At 38.3% G+C, this 15794-nt stretch overlaps 1 protein-coding gene across 1 annotated transcript in view; it reads left to right on the top strand.

Annotated features, from left to right (window-relative positions):
- CDH4 (cadherin 4) overlaps nucleotides 1-15794 on the top strand; it is a 1142022-nt gene that overhangs the window by 1081414 nt on the left and 44814 nt on the right. Inside the window, exon 10 of the mRNA XM_027850675.1 lies at nucleotides 7283-7468. Coding sequence (XP_027706476.1) covers nucleotides 7283-7468 — 186 coding nt within the window. The remainder of the gene's footprint in view (nucleotides 1-7282; nucleotides 7469-15794) is intronic.

Below are 15794 nucleotides of genomic sequence, written 5' to 3'. Positions count from 1 at the left end.
AAAAATAAAAGATGGGTTTTTGTTTCAGAGAGAAGCTTAGTATTGTTGAAAGGGCTTACAACTTCCCAAATGCAGTATACCCACCCTCTTCATCCTACTTGATTCTGTACCCAATTCATTTTCCATCTGCAATATCTGTCCAAAATATGTGTGTTAATAAGCTAACTAAATGAGCTGCCCATAAAATTGCATATGAAAATCTGGACAATAAGCATTTTTTTTGCACTTGTATTTTCCTTTGTGGATTATTCCTTCACAGTGACCTAGGAAAGGAGTTCTTAATCTGGAGTCTATGAATTTGGATAAGGAAAAAAAATACATCTTTATTTTCACTAACTTCAAACTGAAATTAAGTATTTTCTGCAATTATGAATTTAGGCAAGAAACATGATTCTGAGAAGGGCTCTATAGGCTTCACTAGACTGTCAAAAGGGCCCATGACACAAAATGTTCAGGAAACCTTGGCCTAAGGAGTATAATAAAATAGGGATAGGTAATTGAAAAGGACGTTAAAGACTAACTAATACAAACCCTTCGTTTTATGATTAAGGAAACTGAGACCCAAAAAGGGGAAGACCTGAGTTCAAATCTCCTCAGATACTTACTGTGTGTGTGATATTGGTCAGGTCATTTATCTTCTATCCCTCTCCATTTTCTCATCTTTAGAATTGGGGTAATAATAGCACGTACCTCATAGGACTGTTGGTGAAGATCAAATGAGATAACATGGGAAATACTTTGCAAACCTTTAAGTGTTATACAAATGCTAGTTATTATTATCAGGGCTTCATTCACAGGAGAAACACTAAATCCTGCTCACAGTTCTATATCTTACCCTGTACAAATAGAGTGTTTCCTTCCAAGGCAGCTTTTATAATTTCCCAATAGACAAGTGGTCAAAAGACTGCCTTAAGTGTTTGCCTTGTCCAATCCATCCTCCCCACAGAGGCCAAACTGATATTCCTAAATCCAAAGTCTAACTATGTCCTTCCCTTACTCAGAAGACAGGAGTGTTTCCCCTATTGCCTCCAAGATAAAATACAAGCTCTTCTATTTAGCATTTAAAACCCCGTCACTTAATGATAATGATGATAAACAAGAAAGGACCCCATATATACCAAAAAAATGTTAATAATAATAATTTTTATTCCCATGTTAATAACAATATTTATGAGAACAAAAGGCTGGAAACCAAATATTTATCCAGTGATTAGGGAATTGTTGAACAAATTATGGCATTTGAATAGAATATTATTGCACTAGAAGAAATAATACATTTAAAGAATTCAGAAAGACATTCAAACTCTTATGTAAAGTGATTTCTAATTAAGAAAAGTTGACCCAAAGAAGAATACACACACATGACTTAAGTGATGCAGATAAAATCAACATGGAGAGGCAACAAAATTCTGGCCTAATGCTGAAGCTGGTCAATGTTCTCACCATATTGCCAAAGTTAAAAGGTACATCCTTCCTTTCTATTTATAATCAATAATTAAACTGTTTCCTCAAAGGATATTTGAGTAAAGGTCTCTTTGGTTATCAAAACAAAAGGTATCAGTAAATTTGTTTCTTTAAAAACAATACAACAAAGTAGCATTGTAGAAGCAGTGTGGTCTCCCATGAGGTACCCTTTAGGAAAGGATAAATGTCAGCAGCACACACACAGTGGGGACAGGACAAAACAGGAAAGAACTTTGAGCAGAATTTCATAGACAACCTTGAGCTCTTTAGAATCTCCACCCAACTTCAAGGATTGGCTGAGTAGATAGAAAATATTGGGTATTTCACCCTTTCTGGAGCAGACATTTCCGCAAGAGAAGACATGCTTTTTCCCCACTTCATTTAAAGGGATTTGCTGAGCTCCCTAAGGAGTGATGAATTGGACCCATGCTGACATTCAGCATTTGAGTGAAGCCTCAGACAAGGTGCTGGAGATGCACAATTGTAAGGCCATTTTATCTCCCCTCTCTTATTGCTTTCTCTCCTCACCATACACTTAGCAAATTTAAATCCAGCAAGGAAATTCATGAGCAAATCCTCTTACAACCACTGCAAATGATTGCCCTGCCATGCCTAACTCAGCTAGTGTTATTAGACCCCGGCATTATGAAGAATCCTTCCATTTCCAACAGGCCATTTGGATTATTTGTTTTGAGGTTAACAGTGAAGCCTCAATAGCAGTGTCATAATAAACACACAGCCCTCCTAATGTATCCTGAATCTGGCTGTTCAAATGCTCTTTAGAAATATACCACCTTTCGCTGCATAACCATTTGTTTCCTAAACCTGAAACCAACGGAGAAGAGAAAAGATGGCAAATGAAATCTTCACTCAACTTGTAACATAAGAGTGGCAGCTGTTATCAGTTCTGTATTTTAATGAATGTCATTGCTTCTGAGGCTTATGATAATATCTTTTATTGTTGAATATAACCATCATTAAAGGTCACCATTCCATAGGCTGTATCACTCACGGCTGGAGGAGATTCCACTTTGGATAAATTCACAATTTTTCTTCCTAACAAGGTGATTGTATCAGGATTTGAATGTTCAAGAGTGCCAGGTTATATATTAAAGCCCTTTGTATCTGGGAAGCCAAGCTGGGTCCTGGCAGCTTCAGGATTTTGAGTCAAGCATCGAAGGTCCCAAAGTCAAGTTGGTTGATTAAAGAAGGTCTTTGGAGCCTTTGAAATATAGATAAAGTACAACACTCTTCTATGGGGTTAAGTTGAAATTTCTTTTTCTCTTGACAAGGCCATATGCTTTTTCAAGGACTCATAATTTTAATCTTATTCTCAACCTTTCATATGAACATTGAAATGGCTCCTTTATGGGAGTGATGCTTTTTTGTATTAAATATATACATTTTATAGGCTTTAAACTGTGTTATATATGATACATTTGGTATGGAAATTGTTGTCTCCCTAGAATTCTGTAGCTTAGTACCACTTTTCAATATACCTTTTTACACTACTAGGAAGGAATATTGTGTTTTAGGACAAAAAATGGATGTAGATATAAATATAGACATATACATACAAATTTATGTGGGTGAATTTGGAGTAGGGTCAGTGTAGAGGTAGCCTTGCATTTTCATAAGTGTAGGGGAGCTTCTAGTGTGGAAACTCCCTTTGCTACATACCAGAAATTTGCCTATATTTTAGATTCATAGGGAGTTGCCTGAGAGATTTAATGACTTGCCCAGAGTTGTAGACAATGTGTGTCAAAGACACACTTAAAGACTTAAACCCAGATCTTTCTGACAAGACTAGCCCTGCATGTTCTGTACCATGTACTTCTGATATACATATATATACATGTATAGGTATGTATATATGCCTATATGTATGTGTACATTCATCCCAAGAAGAGCTGGTATAGAGAAATGGCTACCACTAAGAATGCTTCCTGGGATTCCAAACAATTCAGCTACAACCTTCCCAAACCCTGACAGCTCACCTGAGTCTGAGTTACTCTCCACAAGCAACCTGATCTGCCAGAAGGCTCTACAACAGCAACCAGTCTGTTAACTACTAGTGGTAGACTCCAGCTCTTCCTCCTCTTCAAATCCCCTACTATATACAAGTCATCCTGTGTGCCCATACTTGCAGCACAATACAGCACAACTGTGAAATACCCTTCTTCTCTGGTGGTTCTGTCCATGGTGCTGATACCTTAGACTTCAGTGGTAGGACAAGATCCAGAACAGAAACTGGAAAGAAAAGAGTATAAAATAAGTAAAGCAAGTATAAAGCATCAATTTGCTTCCTCCACTTTGCTGAGTTTTTAATTTAATGGGACAGGTTGTCTGTCTGTCTGGAATGTGTTCATATGAAATAATAGTGGAACTCAGTAATTTGGAACCAGCTTCTCACCTCTAGTTCTTTGGGAATTCAATAATGCCTGTTGCTTTCCCTTCCCTACCTCCCATGCACATCCAAATGTTTCTCTGTATCTGATGGGAAGTGATGACCAAGACAATAATAAATAAGTGGAGGGCTCTAGGGTTACATAACTCCAGTGTAATTAAATTGAATGCAACCTGGAAATCAAAACAAATTACTTATCATAAGAACAATTTATGACTTCAGACAGCCCAACTCTGGAGGAATGAAAGAGGAAAAGGATGCAAGGAAAGGAGGGGGGCAGGGAAAGGAAACTACATCAGTTAAGATAAATAGAATAGTTTTCCATACTAATGGTAAATCGGCAGTGCAATTATTTATCTTGTAATGCAAATACAAATGGAACAATATTCTGCGAAATGGTTGAAGAGCAATATTAGAAATGAGGCTCAGAATATGAGAAACTGCATAATGCTGCTATTAAAAATGAAGGTAAATAAAAATTAGATGAGCCAAAACAAATGCTTCACTAAAAAACCAGTCTTACAAAAATCTTATACAAGGTAGTGTTCTACCATCAGCAGAAGGTCACTAATGACCAGCACCCTGGCTACAGATATGGGTAGTTATGAACAAATATCTAAGCAAAGAAAAGATGGCTGGCTTTGCTATATATTCACAGTAATTGCTGTTTGGGGAAGGACAATGAAGTGCATAACATTGGCTCCCTGTCCCTAATTCTAAAGTATGTCAGGACCAGGGAGGCAGTCATATGAAATAAGTTTGAATGACTCCAGACTGACATTCTCTAGGACCAGATATGATTTACTTTAAATTTTTAAAAGGCTCAAGGCAGAAATTCAAGGCCATAGCAATGATCTGGAATATGTCCCTGAGTTTAACGTTCTCACTTCAGCCAAGGTTCCAGAATATATGATATTTCAGCTCCAAGTAAGTGAGCCACGCCACTGGAGAAGGTCCCAGTGCCCATCAACATGTCATTGCCAGCTTGCCAGACCACATTCAACTAACCCAATGGGAAAGAACCCACACAAATTCACTGGGAGAAAATCCTGCTTAAGTAATCTCTCTGACTTCACTAGGGGAGACAACAGAAGGGATCAATAATCAAACTGTGCACATGGCACAATCTAATGGCTTTTTAAAAATCTTTTGACTCTTTTCTGTAGCTGAAAGTTCAAGTTGGGCCTAGGCATAGATAAAGAACTTATAATACAGCAGAAAATAAAAAGGCAGGAAAACCACTGCCAGTCCAGAGGATAAGTAAATGGAAACCCACTGTTCTCCTACACTCAACAGGCTGGATTGACAGAGGAAAACATGATGGGGTTTTGCTAATCACAGATTTGAAACAAATTATGTTTGTGGAGAAGGAAGGCAAGTGGTCCTTGAAGGAAGCAACCACACGGGCTCTAGTTTGGCATGGAGCAAGTCAAATAGTTTGTTGTAGGATGAGAAATAATATATTTTGGTTGCAAAGTCTATATGTGCAAACAAAAAAAAATTGTCACATGAAAGGTGACAGGATCAAGAATAGGCACTTCAAAGGGAGCCTTGAGAACAGTGAGAAAGAATGTAAAGCAATATTATAATCCTTTGTAATCAACACACAACTGCATATATGAATGTTAAAGGCAAGTTATGTCAACTCAGGGCTTCTTCAATTCCTTCTATACCTTAGATGGAAGTTTTAATAACTGAAATTAAATCAGTACCCAGGAAATAAATGATGTTCTTCAGGCATCAGGAGCAAACTGGAAGGTGCTTCCATAAGGATCTTTGGTGAATGGGGCAGGAGATGGGTACCAAGAAACAAGGGCACTAGAAGGCTCCCAAATGTGTAGGACATAACTGTGTCCATCTGTTGGGACATGGCTGAACAAATCTGGATAAGCAAATGTAATGAAAGATTCTTGTACCGTAAGGAACAACAAATATGGCAAATTTGGAGTAGCGTAGGAAGACTTGTATGAACTGATGCCATGAAGTAAACAGAAGCAAGAAAACAATACATTATACATAATGCTAAAGTAATATAGATGAAAATAACAATAAAATGAAGACAGATGATATATAATTATTATAACAGTCTTGGCCCTGGGGGAAAGAAAAGAAAATGCCACACACTGCTTTTGTTGGAAAGGTGGGTGACACTGTGTGGAATCTTTCATACACTGTCAGACATGGTTGTTCTATTTATTGGTTTTTCTTTGTTATAAGGAAAGGCACATGGGTTAGAGGTTAGGAAGGGGGTATATCTGGAAATGACTGCAATGTAGATACAAAAAGCATTAGGAAAACTTAGAATAAGTTAATAACTAAAAATGAAAATAGTATAGCTTCTTTCTCCCTGTCCCTAAACTCCCAATCTCCTTTGCTCCCCTCACTCGAATTCTGTCTGGCATAATTTAAACAGCATACTTCCTAGAGCCTGGAATAAAATAGATCTGCTTCTCCTAGTTTTCTGACTCTACTTTATCAGTTTTTACCCTGGGAGACAAAGATAAGAAAGTAGTGAGAATTGTGATAGAGAGAAGGAAAATGGGTTCATGTAGTATATTAACTTTGTAAAAAGGGGGGAGCAGATAAATAGACTAACAAATGGCTTAAATAGAGATTCTTTCCCAGGATATCTCAGCAAGTTCCCTAAGAAAGGGTTCCAATGGTACAGTAGCAGCCATGCTGGCCTAGGAATCAGGGGACCTGGGTTCAAACCTCAGCTCTATTGCTTACTGCCTGGATGGCCTAAGGCTAGCCATTTCACCTTCCTGGATTTCATCATCTGGAAAGTGAGTTCTCCATGAAGGTATAAAAGAACAAATAATTAATCATGCCCCCTCTCTCATAGCAAAAAGGTAAAAGGCTACCAGGGCAGAATATTATCTACATTGTTACATACAGTCACTGTATCAGGTGTTTTGCTTAATTATCATTGGGTTGGGATTTTTTTAGTCATGAGTGAAGAGGGTGAGAATTGACCATGATGTAGAGACAAAAGCATTAAAAAAATTAAAAATAAAATAAGTGATTAGACTTGGTTATCTCTAAGATCTCTTCTGGACAAATCTAGTGAAAGTCAACCTCAAAAGTAGACTTAAAGGGGGGAAAGTTACCAAAGGACAGTGTGGCAGGGAGATTGTTTTGGTAATGGAGATGGTAGAAAGTTGTGGGCTAATTATATATGAATCTGAGGTCCAGCTGTCTTACCTGAGTCACTAACCAGCCACTCTGATTCACCATCTGTACTGTAGGGACAGCTCTAAGTGGAGAGAAATAAGACAAACTTTGTAAACTTCATGGTTTTACCCCAATAGAGTCATGCTCCTATTGACAATGTTACCCCTGACATCTGATAAGTTGGACTGTCCAAACCCTAGAGACTGACAAATAACTATCCCTTTCTCTATCTTGCAGTATGCTGGTGAGGTCCCAGAAAACCGAGTGGAAGTGGTGGTAGCCAACCTCACTGTGATGGACCGAGACCAGCCTCATTCTCCCAACTGGAATGCTGTCTACCGTATCATCAGTGGAGACCCATCTGGACATTTTAGCATCAGAACAGATCCTGTTACCAATGAAGGAATGGTCACTGTTGTAAAGGTGGGTCTTTGCTCTTCTCCCTGTCTTTCATAGCCACTCTTCCAAATGTCCCCAAACTGCTCCTGCTGTTCAATCTCATATAATGTTGTAGAACTGGACTGGTTGTTCAGAGACCTACATTTCAATCCTGACTCTGGCCCTAACTCTCTGTGACCTTGAGTAATACAATATAAATTGATGAACATATCTTAAGCACCTACTCTGTACAAAGCGCTGGCGATACAAAGACAAAAATTAAATACTCCCTGTCCTCAAGGAGCTTACATTCTACTTGGGGAGAGGGAAGACAATACATACACAGTTAAATAAATACAAAGCATATACAAAGTTTTTTCAAGATGTACAAAGCACTAAGAATTGAGACATCAGGGGCAGCTAGGTGGCACAGTGAATAGAACTCTGGCCTTGCAGTCAGGAGGACCTGAGTTCAAATCCAGCCTCCAACACTTGACACTTCCTAGCTGTGTGACCCTGGGCAAGTCACCTAACCCCAATTGCCTGACCAAAAAAGAAAAAAAAAAGAATTGGGACATCAGAAAAGCCTCATGTAGGAGGTGGCCCTTGATCTGTGCTTTGAAGAAATCTCAGGATTTTATGAGGTAGAAGAGAGGAGAGAGAGCATTATAGGAATGGGACATAACACGTACAAAAACTGGGAGGCAGGAGATTGAGTTCCATGTATACTTTTCCCCTCTGGACCTCAGTTTACCCATCCATAAACTGATAGGGTTGGAATAAATTATTTGTATGGTTCCTCTGAGCCCTGGTAGGCTGACATCAGCTATCAAATGGAATAGAAAAGTGAAAAGTCCCCATGGAACTATTCCTGTACTTTTTAAGTCTCCTGATGCTCATTAATATGGCATATGTCAGCCTTAGGAGCAAAGTATAACAGGTTTATGTAGACCAAGTAGGAGATGGGATTATGGTATCATTTCCACACCATGAGGAGGGCACCCTAACCCCAAAAGTCATCTCTCTTACTTCTCACAGATGAGAAAATTGAAGGAGGAGAAGTGACCTACCTAAGACCATATAGGTCACAGGCAGCAGAACTATGATTTGTACCCAAGAACTCTGACTGCAAAATCTAGCTCATCACCATGGGTGATCTGGTTAAAAACCAGCTCTCAAAGGAAACACACACACACACACACACACACACACACACACACACACTAAACTTTTAAGTGTAATCTGCATTTTTAACATTTTCTCCATTGCTTTCTCAAGTTTAGATAATCAACAAAATAATCAATCAAGCTCTGATTTGTAGTATTTACTGGTTTCCAAGATGTAAACATTCATACTAAAAATTTAACAATCAGCTCTTGAGCCAATACAAGCTGACTCCAGCAATCTCCAATTACCATTGTTTGTGTAGAACTTTCTCTTAAGAAAACTATTAGAGGTCTCCTGGGAAATAGCCCCCATTTAAATTATCTGTCAGCCTAATAATTTATCCATTCCACCCTTTCCCAAAGTCACTGCATTACATAGTATTAGGAAGGGACATACTCTGTCATTACCACTACCTTCCCTATCACCTCCTCTTAAAAAATGGGTGCAGGGGGACTGGGAATCTAAGTCTTCTCCATTGCCATTCTGGCCTTCACCATACAGGCTGATAAGTGGGGCCAGCCTAGCCATCTGCCTCTGTGGTTATTATTCTGCACAGTCAGGGCTTAGCTACATTGGTAGGACACTTGGTGAATCATTTCCCAGATAAGAGTCCTACAGATGTTTCCACGGACTATCAAGAGCACAGGGAAAGTTTGAATAGGTGGCTGTGATCCAGGGGTGTATGCCCTCCATGTACTGGGCACTGCAACTGAAAAGAATTATTTATGCCATTGCGAACAAAGACCTGCTACTGTTCGAAAAGAATGACCTTCACATACCAAAAGTGGAAGTGAAAAGGAGAAAGAGGCCAATAAAATATGCCTCTGATTTTAAATGGGAAACGGGGGTGGGGGAAAACATTTTAGAAAGACTTTAGGGAAACAACTGCCTTTTTTAAAGCTGAGAACCAGCAGTGCACATTATGTGAACTCAGTATGATAAGAGACTGACATTAACAGTGTAAAATCTTAGAACTGAATGACCCAGTAGATTCATAGAGTCTTAGAATCATCATCATTATCATCACCACTAGCATTTATATAGTGCCTATCATGTGCCAGGCACCATGCTAAGTGTTTTACAAAAATTATTTCATTTGATCCTCACAACAACCCTGGAAAATAAATGCTATTATTATCCCTGTTTTACAGTTTAGGAAAATGAGGCAAACAGAAGTTAAGTGACTTGACCAAGGTCACATAGCTAGTAAGTTTCTAAAGCTGGATTTGATCTCGGGTCTTCCTGAGTCCTATCTACTTTTAGGCCTATCCACTGTGCCACCTAGCTGCCTAGGGATCACGGGATAGAATTATATAGTAGAGCCCTAGAAATGAAAGAAAACTCAAAAAATGCCTGCCAAAAAATTCTGCTAGCAATCTTTTTTTCTTTCAGCACCTTCCAATATGTATGTGTTTATACAGGTTGTATATATGTGTAGATTTGTGTGTATACATATATGTGTATATATATATATATCTGTTTGTGTATTTGTATGCGTGTGTTTAAACACATATGAGAGGGTGAGGAAGGAAAGGATTGATAACAGAATTATTTGGCAGGCATTTCTTGAATCTCATATTCTAAGATTCTATCCCATGATTCCTTAGGTGATGCAATGGATAGAGCACTGGGCTCTCTGACTATTTATATAGTCAACACCAGTGTTTGTTGAAAATCTTTTGTATACGAAGCAAATTGATCAAAGGGAATTAAATTACTATTTAAGCTTTTTTTAAAGAGAGATTAAAGGTGGGGAAAGGGAACGGGAGAGACTCCTAGCTTCAGATGAATGTATCACCCAGGATTCACAATTATTTGTTCTCTTATATCTAGGATTGGTCATCATCCTTGGTAGAGTATGAGACTATCTATGTGGTATAGTTTGAGTGGTTCCTCAAAGCCCCCCAAACCAAAATATCTCCTTCATTGTATGTCACAGTACCAGAAATCCTACCGTTACACATACATTCCTTTGTGTATGATATGCCCATAGGACATTCAATTTGAGGTGTCCAAAGGCAGTTAGTGACATAGGACTTTTTAGTTCAAGAGAGAAACTAGGGCTGTATATGTGAATCTGGGAGTCATCTGCCTAGAGATAATAGACAAACCCATGAGAACTAATGAGTTAGCACAAATGGAGAAGAGAAGAGGCCCGAGACAAACTGTCGTGTGTACCCACGGTTAATAGGTATGACCTGGATGAAAATCCAACAAAGAAGAGAAGGAGTGGTCATACAAATAGGAGGAGAACCAGTGTAGAACAGTATCAAGAAACCCAAGAGAGGAGAGAGTGTGCAGGAAGAGAGGGTGATCAACAATATCAAGGCTTGAAGAGAGGTCAAGAAGGATGGAAATTAAGAAAAGACCCTTAAGAGAACATTGGTAACTTTGGAAAGAGCATTTTCTATTGAACAATGAAATTGGAAGCCAGATTGCAGAAGATTTAGAAGAGAGGCAGAACAAAGGAAGTGGAGGCACCCAGTGTAAATGACTTTCTTGAGGAGGTTAGCCAAGAAAAGAAGAGATATAAGATGATAGCTAGCCGAGAGGATCAGATCAAGTGATGGTTTTTAAAGATGGGTGAGATTTCAGTGGGTATTTCAGTGGATTAAATATAAGCTTCTTGAGGGCAGGGACTATTTTTTCTCTCTTATATCCCCACTAACTACTTTATACATAGTGGATGACTAATCAATGCTTGTTAAATTGAATTGAATGGTGGGTGTTTAATAAATGTTTGTTAATTAACTGTATATCACTTAATGAAATACATATAGAATTTGACCTTGCATGTCTATTTAAAACCTGTAAAGGATCTTTCTCTCCCCCTTTCTCTTCATATATAACAAAATCAACCTGAAGAAATGCTTCTTGGTATAACAAGGGACCTACTTTTAAATAAATCAAAGTTAAATAAGTGGACCTGTGTCCATAGCTGGGATCTTCGCATTTGCCAAACACTAGAGTAGTAGATACATTTGCTCCTGTATGTTGTGTAGCAAATCTGTTCCAGTGATCAATCTCTCTAATATTTAACCAATAGTAAATTGTTTTAGGAATTATGCTATGTAGTATTGTTTGAGATCTGGCACTGCTAGACCCCCTTTATTCTCACTTGTTTTCTTTATTCCACCAGAGATTCTTGATCTTTTTGTCCCCATATGAATTTTATTATTTTTTCTAGTTTTACAAAAATAATTTATAGTATTCTCTAGTTTTATATAAAATAATCCTTTGACAGTTTAATTGGTATAGCATTGAATAAGTATTATAATTTAGGCAGAATTGTCTTTTTTATTGTATTAGTTCATCCTACCCATAAGCAATTAATGTTTCCAATTTTTTTAGGTTTGTCATTCTTTCTGTAAATAGTGATTTGTAAGTTATATTTATAGAATTCTCATGTATATCTTGGTAGGTAGACTTCTAGTTATTTTATTTATCCTATAGCAATTTTAAATGGAATTTCTCTGGAAACTAAAAGGATGCCCATCAGTTGAGGAATGACTGAATAACTTGTGGCATAATGATCATGATGAAGCACTATTATACTGTGAGAAATAAGAAAAGATATGATTTCAAACTAGAAGAAAAATTTATGCCATGAGAGCAATATTGTAAAAATAAATGATTTTAAAAGCTTTTATAAACTGATGAAGAATGAAAAGAACAAAACCTGGAGGACAATTTATATGATAATAACAACTTTGTAAACTATGAGAACTATGATACAATGACCATCTGTGATTCCAAAGTATCAATGATGAAACACTTTATCTGCTTCCTGACAGAGGTGAATATTTAGCATGCAGAATGGAATATGTATGTCTGTAAATACATACACATACATTCCCATGAATATATGTATATCTATATATATGTTTATACACATACATGCTTGTATGTGTATATGTGTACATATATGAGTGTATATGGGTATACAGGAAAGCATTTCCATTACAAAATGACTTTCAGTTTCTTTTTCTCATTTAGGTTTGAGGAAAGAGTTAACCTTAAAGGTGGAGTTAACCTTAAAGGTATTGCTGAGGTGGGGAAAGAGATTATGGCTTTAGGAATATGAAAATGTTCAGAGTCAAACAGGGCTCAATTTTCCTAGAAATAAAACTCCAGTTTTCGTCACTCTGAAAGCTATTGGTCTTCAGTTGGACTCTGCCTCCACTTTGATCCCCACCCCTAAATCTCAGACATTATAAAACCTTTAGGGTTCTATACGCCCCAGTAGCATCAGTGGTATTTATTATTTTTTCCTTCATAGTTGTATCTATTAATTCTTGCTTTTTCAGGGAGAAACAATTCAAATTAAAAGCCAAGTGAAAATAAGATGGTGGCAATTATATCCACCCCAATAATGGGGTTTGTCTGAGCTTCAAGGCACTGCTAGTGCTGTCTGCTGCTGTCAGGCTAATCAATAGGTAACATTTCCAGTGACATGAAGATGGAAAGCGTTAGCCTCGTGAGAAGAAGGAGATACAGCGGAACCAAAATGAGATTCCTTTCTGCTATCGGCTGACTGTTTTCTCGATGGGAACCAACTCCCCCCGAGGAGTGCTCTATCCCTCACAGCCAGGCTTCTGTGAAAGAGCTAGATTAGAATCACAGATAAGCAGGCACCACTTCAATCCAGGCAGCTCATCCACAGGTCCCATGGATTATGCGTGATAGAGAAGCTGTATTTATTATTTTTTTAAGCCAATGCAGTGTTTTTCTTTAAAAATTCAATTTGGAAGCTGTTTAAGACAAGCATCTTGTCTTGTCATGTTTCAACTCAGGAAGCATTCTCAAATTGGTACAAAGTTAATTTGCAGTTAAATCATCATTTTAAATATTTTCTCTGACTTATAAGTGAAAGGAGAACAAAAGGGTGGCAAAATCTCATCATAGTAAGCTGTGGCTCAAATAAGCCTTGTTCTCCCTGACAGTGAATTTAGAGATGAAACGGGCCTTAGAAATCATCCAGTTCAACCTCATGTTTTATAGAGTAGAAAATGAGACTGAGGAAAGTTATGTGACTTGTCCAAGGTCACACAACTATAAGTAGCAGAGCCCAGATAGGAACCTTTAGACTTTAAAACCAGTACTGTTTTCACTATGACACAAACATTAGCTTTTCATGGAGAGCATTTGGAGCTCATTCAGTGCCTGGCACATAGTAAACATTTAACAAACATTTTTTCATTTATTTAATTGATTCTCACAGGTGCTGCAGTCATAATTTGCGATATCCCCAACCCAAGAGAACCATCCCTCTAAAAAAAATGGGCTCTGACTTTGATAACAACATAGTCCCAGAATCCCTGCTTGTCAGACCCTCCGTTCCTTCTGCTTTCTTCCATTCTTTCCATTCCCCTGCTGCTTCCTTCGTTTCTTGAGGATCAGCTTCAATGACATGCTCAATTTCCATGCAGTGCAGTGAAAAGCAGGGACTCCCCTACATAGAACACAGACACACACACACACACACACACACATACACACACACACACACACACACACACACGTTACAGGGCATCTGTCCTCTCAGAGTGGCTCTTACTCTGACTTTCCCCTCTACACAGTCAGTGGTAACATGCAGCCACAAAACTCAGTGCTATCTAGAGATGGAGATGCTACATAGACACTGGAGCCCCAGGAAGAGCTATCCAGTTTGGGCAGAAATGCAATTCTGAATCAAGGTGCGTGACCTTGCTATTGCAACCTTTGTTGTGCCCACTAGTTTACAGTGCCTTTTAGATGTCATCATCCCTTCATTCATAGGAAATCTTCTCTCTCCAAGGCCTGCCCTTCCTCCCTGCCCCAATTTTTAAAAAGCACCATCCTCAGGCCCAGCTCTGATTATAAAAGGGTGAAGTTTGGGGAAAAAAAACCAACTTTATGTACATGACTTCATTCAATCCTCTTTGTTATTCAGTTGTGTCCACCTGTTCATGACCCCATCTGGATTTTTTTGTTTGTTTTTTGCAAAGATACTGGAGTGGTTTCCCATTTCCTTCTCCAGCTCATTTTACAGATGAGGAAACAGAGTCAAACAGAGTTAAGTGACCTGCCCAGGATCATACAGCTAGTAAATGTCTGAAGCTAAATTTGAACTCAGGAAGATAAGCCTTTTTGACTTCAGGCCTGGCACTGTCTCCACTACACCACCCATCTCCCCCATATCCTCAAGGTATTCCTGTGTAATTATTGTCTCCATTTTACAGATGAGGAAACTGAGGCTCAGAGAGGTTAAATGAGTCATACTTATTAAGTGTCAGAGAAGATTGAAATCCATACCCTCCTAACTCCAAATATAGCATGCTTTCCATTATGCTATGCTGCCTGGTTTGGTCTTATTAGTTCCCTATGAAGTAGGTAGGGAAAGTTTTATCCCCATTTTACAGATGACTGTACTGAGGCTTAGAGAGTTCAATCACACAGCCACTAAGTGGCATAGCTAGGACTTGGAATAAACTCTTCTGACTCCCAGTCCCATGTTCTACTACATTATAGCTCCTTCCTGACTTTGTGGGGCTGGTTGGAAAGACTGCATCAAATTATGAAACAAGGACCCTAGGTCTTGATTTTCATAATTTGTTTTCCCAGTTGCCTATGCCACCCAAGAAGAATGTTCTGTCTTAGGTGATCACAATTTTACTTTTAATACCTGTAAAATTAAAATTATAGTACCACAAATATAGAGCTAGACAGGCCTTAGATATAGGTTGGTTCACCCATCCATGCATTTTACAAATGAAGAACTTCCCCAAAAAAAGGGAAAGTAACATGACCAGGGTTGCACAAGTAATGAGTAGCAGAGCCCAAATTTCAACCCAAATCCCCTGGCTCTGAAACTGGTGCTCTCTCCATTACATAATTCTGTGACTAAAAGATCTGAATTAATTTATATTTAAAAGACCAGAATTTATATAGCCTAACGAGGTTTGTCTCCTGGAAATTAGTCCCCTTTGGAAAGCTACATACTTATTCTAATGATAAGGCCAGTTTAAAACATTTAGTTTCAGTAACTCCCATTTCTACAGTGTTTTAATGTATTTTGTGTCAGTTTGTGAAGACTACTAGTACATAAGTTCTTAGACCCATTTTACAGTATTAAGTGTTGGGGCTGGAATTTGAAACCAGTTCTCCTACCAAGGCTAGTGGTTTTTCCATAGCACCACTCTATACCCCATTGACTCTCTTTATG

The sequence above is a fragment of the Vombatus ursinus genome, unplaced genomic scaffold (genome assembly GCF_900497805.2).
Source record: "Vombatus ursinus unplaced genomic scaffold, bare-nosed wombat genome assembly UNPS02000580.1, whole genome shotgun sequence".
Lineage (NCBI taxonomy): Eukaryota > Metazoa > Chordata > Mammalia > Diprotodontia > Vombatidae > Vombatus > Vombatus ursinus.
The sequence above is the reverse complement of the archived record's forward strand: the minus strand, read 5'-3'. Positions and strand labels throughout refer to the sequence as shown.